This window comes from Pteropus vampyrus, unplaced genomic scaffold (genome assembly GCF_000151845.1).
Source record: "Pteropus vampyrus isolate Shadow unplaced genomic scaffold, Pvam_2.0 Scaffold7, whole genome shotgun sequence".
Taxonomy (NCBI): domain Eukaryota; kingdom Metazoa; phylum Chordata; class Mammalia; order Chiroptera; family Pteropodidae; genus Pteropus; species Pteropus vampyrus.
Genome location: NW_011888788.1, coordinates 564168 through 576032, shown reverse-complemented (window position 1 = coordinate 576032; position 11865 = coordinate 564168). Strand labels below are relative to the sequence as shown.

The 11865-nt window shown below is 41.6% G+C and overlaps 1 protein-coding gene across 1 annotated transcript in view; it reads left to right on the top strand.

Moving 5' to 3' along the window:
* Window positions 1-4060, top strand: part of SNRPB (small nuclear ribonucleoprotein polypeptides B and B1) — an 8275-nt gene extending 4215 nt beyond the window's left edge. Inside the window, exons 3-7 of the mRNA XM_011369364.2 lie at window positions 169-280; window positions 1742-1894; window positions 2407-2545; window positions 2871-2996; window positions 3739-4060. Of these exons, the coding sequence (XP_011367666.1) occupies window positions 169-280; window positions 1742-1894; window positions 2407-2545; window positions 2871-2996; window positions 3739-3749 (541 nt within the window). The 3' untranslated portion in view covers window positions 3750-4060. The remainder of the gene's footprint in view (window positions 1-168; window positions 281-1741; window positions 1895-2406; window positions 2546-2870; window positions 2997-3738) is intronic.
* The last annotated feature ends 7805 nt before the right edge of the window (window positions 4061-11865 follow it).

Sequence of the window (11865 nt, the reverse complement as noted above, 5' to 3'; positions counted from 1 at the left end):
AGCCGATGAAGACTATCTAGAAGAGCTGCCTTAGGGAAGGTTTATGTACCATTTATTGAGAGACAGATTGTAAAACAAATCTTGGAGGCCCCCTAGGCAGGTGAACATGAACTTTACCATTTTTTCTAATGCTTACATTTTTGTTTCTTCTCCTAAACCTGTCTTCAGGCCAAAGAACTCAAAACAAGCAGAAAGAGAAGAGAAGCGAGTCCTCGGTCTGGTGCTGCTTCGAGGGGAGAACCTGGTCTCAATGACAGTAGAGGGACCTCCTCCCAAAGATGTAAGTCGGAGCAAAGTGCCAGTGCAAGGCCAGGAAGCCTTGTGAAAGAAAAGAGGACATGCCACGAGCCAGGCTCTGTGTTAGGTTCTCTCTGTGTTTCATTGCAGTACTCAGAGGCAAGCTCTGGTTTTTGCCGCCTTTTTACAGATAATAAACAGAATCTTAAAGAGGTTACCCTGCAAGTAACAAGTAGAGATAGGGAACTAGAATTTGAGGTTTTCCAGCTTTAAAGCCCTCCCTTCTTCCTCAGTTGACGTACATAGTCAGAAGAGGAACCTAAAGGCCATCTGGGTCAGTTCTTAGTGTGATGACAGGCTCGCTGCACTTTAAAAAGTTGTGACTTCAAGCAGTGGAATATGTATTTTATACAGTTATAGAACAGTAGTTAACATTTATCGAGCATCTGCTGTCTGCCAAGCACTTCAGTATTTTATTTATTTTATCCTTGTAACCATTTTTTGAGATAAATTATTTCCACTTTATAGGTAAAACAAACTGGGTTTTAGTAGCTTGCCCAAGGTGTTATAGCTACTAAGTGGTGAAATTGGTATTTGGTCCCAGGCATTCTTGGTTCTGTAAATACCAACCTACATTTAGAAATAGAGCAGACTTTAGAGAATGATCCAAATTTGTTTTCTGTTTTTCATTTTAAGACATTTTTCATTAAAGGAATAATTTTCTTAATGCTGTTTTTGTTTTTACCCACTTACATATGTCTTTGTTTAATATTTAACATGATAATACATGTAATTTGCATTTTTTTTTCACTTAATGTTGTAAATATTTTTCTATTTGCTGTGTACAAGTCATATTAATGACTTTAAGATATTCTCTCAAGGTTAGTACAGAGTCTTTTCCTTGCTTTTGGACTTTAGTTGAAGCTTTTTCTAATATAAATGTCTGCCATATATTTTGGTTCAAAGCATATGTACATATTCATAACTCTTGGTGTCTATTTCCAGTAGAATTTACTACTCTAATGTAGCCCATTGTAAACCTTCATGACCACACCAGTTTTGTCATAATCTCATCATTTGAATGAGGAAACAACCCAGAATCGTGGCATTACTTGCCCACTGTCACCTATCAGATAAGAATTAGAGCTGGTACTGGACTTCATGTTTTTTTGATGCCAGGTCAAATACTCTTGTCTGCTGCATCCTTCTGAATGGAGTCCTGGCCCTTCGTTGGTTTAATTTTCATAGGAATGCATATAGGTGATTGCGTTGTGGCATGTTTCTCTAGATTTACCCTTAAGCTCTTCTAACCTGATGCAGGGGTGATAGCTGGGCATATAATCTTGGCTGGAGGAGGAATGGTGTTAACTACATACGGGTGGGTAGTGTCTGTAAGTAGTTTTGATGCCCTGTAAATATGAACGGTTCTCTTGGCAATGGTATTCCAAAGTATGCGTCTGATTCTCTAGCCACAAGCGTTTTAGCATGTTTCTTTATTTTTCAGACTGGCATTGCCCGAGTACCGCTTGCTGGAGCTGCTGGGGGCCCAGGGATCGGTAGGGCTGCTGGCAGAGGAATCCCAGCTGGTGTTCCCATGCCCCAGGCTCCTGCAGGACTTGCTGGGCCAGTCCGTGGGGTTGGTGGGCCATCTCAGCAGGTGAGGAGTTGAGGAAGGGCACCAGTAGCTGGTGGTTAAAGTAAAGGATAGAGGGAGTCCACAGTTTGAGAAGAGTCCAGAAGGACATCCTATGACTGTCAGGCTATCAGTGTTTCATTCTGCTTTGAATATGGTCCCAGAATCAAGTGTCATTGTAAATTTTATAGATGTTGTTAAAGAGATGCATGAAAGGTATATTGGCCAGCTGTATTGGAGCAGAGTGTTTCCATGACAACATTTGAAATATACTCTTTCATAACCTATTATCAGTTATTTGAAAATGCAGGTGCCTTCTCTAACTTGTGTTGGGCATCCTTAACTCAGGCCTAGAAGATGGGAATTGAGAATTCAAGCTTGATCTTGTCTGGAAGACGGTTTTGGATAGGTCTGACACCGTGAGTTGTAGCTTAGGGGATTTTGATGTCTGCTGTTTATTTACCAAGATGGAGGTGGGGAGAGTGGGATGCTGCATTGCACTGTACTATTTTAATTCTCTTTCTATGTCCTCTTAGGTGATGACCCCACAAGGAAGAGGCACTGTTGCAGCTGCAGCAGCTGCTGCCACAGCGAGTATTGCAGGGGCCCCAACCCAGTACCCACCTGGCCGTGGGGGTCCTCCCCCACCTATGGGTCGAGGGGCACCTCCTCCAGGTGAGGAACCCTTAAGGAAACCATTGTTAATCCATAGAAGATGCCTGAGCTGGATTTATGATGAGATATAACCTTGACTGAAACTGATGATGAGTTTTTATAATTAAGCAGGATTACTCTGAGATCCAGCTTGGTTGATTCACCATGAATTAACTGGACAAGAGCCGTTGGGAGCCCCACCTCCTTGGCTCAAGTCCCAGTATTCTGGGAGATACTGGGAGGGTGGAATGGTCCCTCCATCTCAGCTTAGTGGATCGCTTTGTATGTTTCCTGCTACCTTTTCAACAGACACTTGAGCTGTATTCTTGGGGCTTTTCTCTTGCAGGCATGATGGGCCCACCTCCTGGTATGAGGCCTCCCATGGGTCCCCCAATGGGGATCCCCCCTGGACGAGGAACTCCAATGGGCATGCCCCCTCCAGGAATGCGGCCCCCTCCGCCAGGGATGCGAGGTAAGTGCCTGGAGCAGTGACTTTGATTTTCTTCCCTAGAGCAATATTGGGATGGGAAGTGAGGGAAGATGGGATTTACTATACCCTCTGGGCTTTCAGGCCTTAAGCCTAGGGAAGTAAACTCTCAGAGAAAAACTCAGTCCAGAAAGGAAAGGAAACAGCATTTCTTAAATTGATTGAACTCCCTCTTAGAACAGAGCAGCCCTGTATCCAGGGTACTTCTCAACACCCAAGGTAATGTTCTCAGGGCACTGTGAAATAAGGCATTCTGAGGGTCCCCAATAAAGGTTATGGAATTAATTGTTTTACCCCCTTTGGTTTGATAGTGTTTAGTAATTAAGAGAGGGCAGTGGGCTTTCCTGTGCTATTTAGTATGTGTATCTGTTTAACTCCAGTTTGAGAAATGTCGACATAGATCAGCCCTTTCATTTTATAAATAAGGAAACAGGCCCAGAAAGAGCTCAGTGTCCAGACCCCAGACCAGTGTTCTTTCCACCAAGCCACAGTGGTCTCTAAGATAACTCACAGCCATACTAGGTGACCCCTTTGGCTTTAGTCTGGGTTTTCCGTTTTGGGGTTTTATAAGCATAAGAACCTAGTCAGCCCCAGAGAATTCTCCAGTTGGCATGGCTGTCCCTCTGATCACTTGGTGACTGCAGGGTGGGGGAGGGAGGGCTGGAGCGGGGATGGGAATTTTGAGTTGCATATCAGGCACTGACTAAATTTCTTACTCTTACTTCAGGCCTTCTTTGACCCTTGGCCACAGAGTTATGGAAGTAGCTCCACAGAGGCGAGGGCCCGGTTCCCCAGGCCACGTTACCACAGACCTGTTTGTTTGTTATGCCATTGTTCGTGGATTGTTATGCCATTGTTCGTGGAGTCTCACCGGGTTGTCTGGTTTCCCTTACAGGGCCCCCTCCCCCAGGAATGCACCCACCAAGGCCCTAGGCTCATCTTGGTCCTCAGCTCCCTGCCTGTTTGCCGAAAGGCTGTACATAGTCCTTTTATTCCCTTGTGGCGTGAAATAATTGATAATAAACTCTTAATAGGATATTATAGATGCACCTGGTGTGTCTGTTCATTTTTAGAAAAATCTTTGATACTATTGGATACTCAATAGGGTGCCTTGGAAAAATTAGCTCTAATTTTAGCTGCTTCTCTTATAAAATATTTTACTACATATTTGCAGAGATGCACAGTCTCATACCAGGAGAATTACAAAGCTAAACTATAATGAGACATTTTAATCTATATAGCTGGCACAGATCAGTTTGTTGAAATAAACACAGTGTTAGTGAGGGTTGGGAATTGGTGTAACCTCTTTGGAAGGAACTCATCTAGATGGCTTCTTGAGCAGTACTTTAGAATATTGTATTTATTTTTACATAATAAAGTATGAAATCCTGAAAATGAAAGTCCTATTGGGAAAGGAGGGATTTTAGTATAACTTTCTCCCAGGGTTACACACAGAACAACCTTTTCTGACTAGAGTTTTGGGGCTGCTGTGATTTCTTCCACCCAAAGTCTATGTTAAGTTGGTAAGATGGTCCTGAGCAGTGCTGTAGTCGTACATCAAGCTTAAAGGGTACAGAAATAAGAAGTGGCCACTATTTTTAAGTTACTGTCTATAGGGAAGACAATTCTAAAAGCAAAAGAGAGAACTTAATGAAAAAAAGATGTGTAGTATGGGGGTGCTTCTCCAGGAATGTAATAGTGATTAACATAAAAAACCACATTAATAGAAGGGAAAAACCACCTGATCCTCTCAATAGATGCAGAAAAGGATTTGGCAAAATTTCAATACTTTAATGATAGAAATAGCAAATTAGGATTAGAAGGGAACTTCATAAACATGATAAAGGGGATTATGAAAATCCCACAGCTAATTTAACAGCGAAAGGCTGAAAAATTTCCCCTTAAGACAAGGGTGCCCCTTCGGTCACTTAGTCAACATTGTACTGGAAGTTCTAGCAGTTAGGCAAGAAGGTCTAGAATGGAAAGGAGGGACTAAAACTTCACAGATAACAATGCTATATAGAGAAGTTCTTGAATCTTAAGAAAGCTGCTAGAGTTAGTAAACGAATTTAGCAAAATTGCAGGTATCATCACACAAAAATCAATTGTATTTCTACATATCAGCAATGAACAATCTGAAAAGGAAATTAGAAAAATTCTATTTATAATAGCATCCAAAGGGATAAAATACCTAGGAATCTAACCAAGGAGGTAAAAATTGTACACTGAAAACTACAAACATTTCTGAAAGAATGAAAACCTAAAGAAATGGGAAGATGTGTTCACGGATTCGAAGATATAGTTAAAATGGCAACACTCTCCAAAGTAATTTACAGATTGAGTGCAAACTCAAAATTCCAGTGGCTTTTGCAGAAGTGGAGAAACCAATCCTCAAATTTGTATAAAGGTGCCAGGGGCTCCGGAGTAGCAAAAACAATCTTGAGCAAAGTTGTAGGTCTCACAATTCCTGTTTTCAAAACTTACTACAAAGCTTTAGTAATCAAAACAATGTGGTACTGGCACAGGATAGACGAAGGCCAATAGAATAGAATTGAAAATCAAGAAATAAACACAAATATGGCCAGTTGATTTTTTATAGTGCTAAGACCTTTCACTGGGAAAAGAATAGTCTAACAAATGGTGCTGGACAGCTGGATAACTGCATGCAAAAGAAGGAAGTTTAATTTCTGCCCCTCTCCATGTATCACTTTAACTCAAAATGGATTAACAATAGACATATGAGAACCAAGACTAATAAAACTACCAGAAGAAAATGGGTAAATCTTCATGACCGTAGATTCAGTGATGGATTCTTAGATTTGACACCAAAGGCACAAGGAGCAGAAGAAAAACATTGGACTTCATCAAAATTGCAAACTTTTTTGCACCAAAGGATATTATCAAGAATGTGGAACTCAAAGAGAAAATATTCTCAAGTAATGTATCTGATTTGAGTTTAATATCCAGACTACGTAAAGAACTTATAACTCAACAATAAAAAGATAAATAGCCCAATTAAAAAATAAGCAAAGGAACTGAATAGACGTTTCTTCAAAGAAGAGAGACAAATGGACAACAAGCACCTGAAAAGATGTTCAACCTCATTGGTTGTTAAATGAAAATCAAAATCACAATGAGATTCTACTTCATAGGATAGCTTTAATGGAAAAACAATAAGGAAAATAAATGTTGGCAAATATGTGGAGCTATAGGAACCCTTGTGCATTACCGGTGAGAATGTAAAATGGTGCAGCCACTATGGAAAGCAGTGTGGTGATTCTTCAAAAAATTAAACATAGAATTACCATATGATCTAGCAATTCCACTCCTAGGTTCATACTCAAGGGAAATGAAAATAGGTCCACACAGAACCTTGTACATAAACATTCGTGGCAGCATTATCCATAATAACCAAGAGGTGGAAACAACCCAACTGTTCATTTAGAACTTTTAAAATGTTGAGCCATGTGAGTGCATTATTTAGTTTAAAAAATTAAGTACATATTAAAACTAAAAAATGGTGCAATAATGAATTCACTTAAAAAAAAAAGATGAATCCACCAGGAGGCAGCATTGCTCTGTTAAGAAGAAGGGAGCAGCCACGTCTGGACTATAAGGCATGGGTGCTGAGATTATGGGTTAGTTTTTTTCTTTCTTTCTCTATTCGTCTAATTTTCTATGAAGACCTATACAGAAGTAAAATACACTTTATTTAAGGAAGTGTCAAGCCCTGACCCTCTTTAGCTGTGGGGACATATCTCTGTATTTGTATATAAATTTCTAAAAGTAAAGTTACTGAGGAAGAAGGGAGTTACATTTAAAATGTTGATAGACAAATAACCCTCCAATTGTGTTATCCTACACCATTAATAGTGCACACAGCTGCCTGTTTCTCATATCCTTGCCAACACAGTGTATTGTGACATTGTTAGATCTTGTTCAATCTGATAAGTTAAAAAATATGTCCTTGTTTTAATTTGCATATATTTAGTTTCAAATACATTTTCACATATTTAAAAGCAATTTATATTTATTTTTCTGTGAACTACTTTCCCCACTCTAATGAGGGTGAGGAATTTATCCATGTTGTTTCCCACTGAGCTCCAGTTTCCTCATCTATAAAATGAAGGTGTGTCTTGTTGCCTCATGGGAAGCAGATTGACTCCTCCACCAAATTTGGGTTGGATAGATGAGACTGATGGCTCTACACATGCATCGAGGGGGTAGGAAAAGATTCATTTTTGATGTAATAAGGCCTTCTGTGGAGAGCAGGGCAGGCTCCAAAGTAGGTCTGAAAATGGCTTGAGAGAGCAAGTAGGGGTGACTGGCTCATTTCATTATGTTTAGGGGACGGTGCTGTGGTGAGAGTCCCACAATTGGGCCAGGGCTTGTGTGGCATAAACTTGCCAAGGGAGAGAGCCCACAGGCTTTGTTATGGGCTTGAAAGCTGTTGGCAACATAAAAAAATGAAATCAGACTTATTATTCATTACATGGTGATAGAACCTCCTCTCACTGAAGATTAAATGATGTACTATACATAATAAGATTAGCACAGAGGAAGTGGTCAACAAATATTTGACATTGTTCTGGAGTCTTTCAATTCTAACTTTGTAAAGAGTTTTTTCCTTCTGAGTATAACAATTTTTTTTTTTTTTTTTTTTAGGAGTGAGATCTATAGTTAGAAGATTTGGCTACTTTTACGTATGATAGGGCTTATATGTCTTTGTTTTTTCCCAAGGGACCAGGTACAGTGTTTTGCATGAAGTCAAAGAACGAACATGCCCATTTCCAGAATGCCTCACATTGAGGGCCACATACAGTGCTGGGTACTTCATATACATTATATCAGGGAATGTTAGCCGACATGAGTGAAAGAATATCCCTGGGATATGGAGCGGGGACGTTGGCTGGTAAAGCTGATCACATGCATATCCAATGACCCAGCAATTCCACTGCTGGTTATATGCCAACCAGAATGCTGACATGCTCGTAAACAGACATGTACAAGAATATATACAGCAACTTGATTCAGAATAGTCCCAAACTGGAAACTACCCAAATATCCATTAATAGTAAAATGGAGACATGGTAGTTTATCCACACAAAAGAATACTGAACATCAAAGATCTACAAAAACACGCAGCATTATGAATAAATCTACACAGTATGTCAAGTGACAGAGCCAAAGACCAAACACAAAATACATACTGTATTGTTCCATTTACATGAAATATGGAGACTGATCTTTGCTTCTACAGTCTGGGATAATGGTTTCCCTGGGAACGGGCACAAAGGGAGCTTCCAGGGTACTGGTAAGATTCTACTTTTTAATCCAGGTGCTCGTTACCTGGTGGGTTGAGTTTGTAAAAATTCAGCAAGCTGCTTGCTTTTGATATGAATACATTTCTGTATGTATGTTATGCCTCTACAAATATAAAAAAATCCTAATTGGGGAAAACCTAAAAGGAAATTTACCACCACGTTAACAGTGGCAGTGTCTACATGATGAGACTCTGGCTACTGTTTTCTTTCCCTTTCTTTATGCTCCTAATTTACTAAAATTCATTTAATAGATATATATGGAATGCCTACTATGTACTAGGCACTGTTCTATTCAACTCCGCTGGGTACGCAAGGGTAAACAAAATAGAATACTTTGTACTTGATGAGCTTATATTCTAGAAGGGGGATATGGATGATAAATTATAAACATGTAAATAAATTATGTCAAACAGTACTAACTGCTGTGGAGAAAAGTAAATCAGAGAGGAGATGCAAAGTACTGAGTGTGGTCCTATTTAATTAGGGTGGTCAGAAAAGGCCCTATGATAAAGAACAATTTGAGCAGAAACCTATCGCTTTGAGCCATGCAGATATGGTTGGGAATGGAGAGAAAGAATTCCAGGTAGAGGGTACAGCAACTGCAAAGGCAGCATACTCTACTTTTCAGAGGATATCTAGAAAGTCACAGTTCCAGTTATCAATTTATTACATCTGAGCTCAAAACCGACCCTTCAGTGCCTGCTCTGTAGCTAGACTCAAAACATTATCTATCTGCTGGTATGATGTTAAGGCTCGTCAGTAGCAGCTGCTGGAGAGACATGGCAGGAAGAGAGGGCCTTCTTTTCTGACCTGGTGTACTCTCAGCAGACCTCTGAAGCCTGCACTGCTCCCCCAGGCCCAGTTCCCACAGCCTGGGTGGTCTCTCCAGCCCTAGGGGCTTCTGCAGGAAAGATGGCTTCTTTAGCACCCATTCCTGCAATGCACAGTGGCTATCAGTACTCAGCGACCAACAGCTTCTCCCGGCACCCATCTTGAGTGCCTTTGGGGAGGTGCCTCACCATGAGTGGCTTTTCCTGGCATCCTCGAGGGCATATTTCCAGCCACTTCCAATGGTGAGGTACCACAGTGACTGCTTTGCCATCCATTGATGCACAGCGCACCTCTCCAACGAGACCTGACGTCAACCTTGCTGTGAAAGTCACTGTGAAACCAAGGGGACTCCAGCAGTGGGATGCCTAAGCCTCAGGTAGAGCTCTGTTCCTTGCTCAGTCATGAACAAACTCTTCTGTCCTTCCTCTGTGAAGGGCGTTGCCAGGGTGTTGCCCTACCAACTGAAAGGAAATCCCTACCTGCATATTTTTCTTTGCAGCTTCCAAAGCTGCATTTCCATCTATACTCTGCTTCGAGCTATCTTCTCTCAATGTCCCCACTTCTCCCACTCCCAACCAGGATGCCCTCATTGGCTTTGGGGTGGCCTTTGCTTTCAGCTGGGGCTAGAAGAAAGTTTTGTCCCAGTGAAGTGCTACCTCAGCTCAGCTGATAGGCGCCAAGAGCGAGGGGGTTAAACTGGAGACAGAGTTACCTGGCAGGTGGCACTCATCACCTCAGCTACTTTCCTTTCCTCAAACACACATGCACTCTGGCAGGCTGCTCTAGCTCTAGAGTTGCTCATGGGGTGGGCCCATGTTGTCCCTCTGCCCCCTCCTTCTCTTTCTCTTCCATGGGGGTTAATCCTCAGGATACTTCTCTATCAACATCCGGCACCCTATACTCCATCTCACAGCCAGCTTCCTAGGAGGCTCAACCTGTGACAACCAAGTTTGAGAAAAACAGGAAGATGGTATTTGCTGGAAGAATGAGGTGTCTGAGGCCACCACAAAGGGAGTCCTTCTCAGTCTGATCTCCATGCTGAAAGGACTGTTCTTTGTACTAAGAGTGGGAGATTGCTTCCTGTTGTCTTCAGCGCCCAGTGCCCCTTCCTGCTCGACTGTAAGGAATTGGCTGTCTCCTCTGAACCTCCAGCTGTCTCTCTTATAGAGGGTCAGCATCCAAAACCTAGGTTTGGAAAGGGGGTCCTGAAGCCAAGGCAGCCTAAGCACCTGACTCATTAAATGCATCTACTTATCTGGGTTCTTCAAGCTGCCCCCATGCTGTGTAGAATCATCAGAGAAATGCCTTCATTGAGGCCTTGGTCATAAGGATCATCCATCAAACGCTGTCCGTGTGTTTTCCTGACCCCCTTTTTGCAAAGACTCGCTATATAAATTGTTTCCACCTGAGTTTGCATCCAGGTGATGATGTCTCACAGCAGATGAGCCTGCTTTGTTGTTACTGTTTAGATTACTTAAATTATGTCAAATTTACTCAAAAAGAGTCAGGAGGCTTTGACTAGAAATAAAATAACAAAGATTTATTCAAGAGTCTTAGGGCTTATAAACTTTAAACACAACTAGGCAATATCTGGAATGTCTCAAAGGAGAAAGAAAAGCTAAGGGTTTTTACAGTAAAAAATACATTCTTAAGAAGACTCAGTCCTATGTTCTTAGCCTCTGGATTGGTCTGAGATGGTAAACTTCAGATGTCTGGTGCTCTCAATGATGAAATAATTTCTTCCTGAGATCATTCACATGGTCACTTGAGGGTTTGATGTATATCCAGGTGCTGATGCACAACAACCCAATGTGCATTCAGGTACTGAAGCAGGACTGGAAAGTTAAAAAGTTTAAGTTCCCAGAGTCACTTAAAACAAGAATAGAATTGTTTTCTCTTGCTTCGGTCTCCTTAATTTTAATAATTTGGTAGCTTGACCATTGTGACTCCATTTTATTCCTTCAAATTTTCCTCACTTATATGATTAGTTATAATTCCTTTGGCTGTCTAGAACATTTTGGAGCTGATTTCCATGTCTGGTGCAGTTATCTTCAGGGACTGGTGGTCTCTACTCTGGTTGTCATTCCAGAAGTCTCTGTCCTGTTTGACGCTAAGAGTGTGATTGCATGTAGTGTAAGCTGGGGGGGATGTTATACAAAGAAGTATATCAACACTGGGCTGGTTGTATAAAATCCCTAATGACCATAACTCAGATCAGATTTGGGGCTGCATCCCCAAATGCAATCCAGTCTTGATGGCTCCTCCTGTACCTTCAGCTTCTCCCAGGAAGAAATAGCCCCTCAGATCCTGAGCTTGTTTCTTCACTGAGGAAAAATCTCCCAGCCCTTCAAATCTAATGCTTTTCAGGAACATGATTTTAGGTTAAAACTTAGATGGTGTAAATGGCATGCACACAGGCCCCAATCTGCCGCTAGTTCCCCGTGTCTGTAGGCAAGGCTCTTCCCTCTATGTAAAATGGGAGTGTTGAGGAATGTTTAGGTTTCAGCTTTAAAATTCTTGGGTTCTCTGTCAGAGCTGGGGGGAGATTCTTGGGTATGGATGTGGTCAGAGCATTGAAGAGCTGAGAGACAAGCAAGGAGAGCCCAGGGGTCAGCTAGGGTGACAGTGATCTGTCTGGCAGGAGGTGGCAGTGCTTCATGGGCTTGGGTTACTCCAATGCTTAGTCTGTCAGTCTCCCA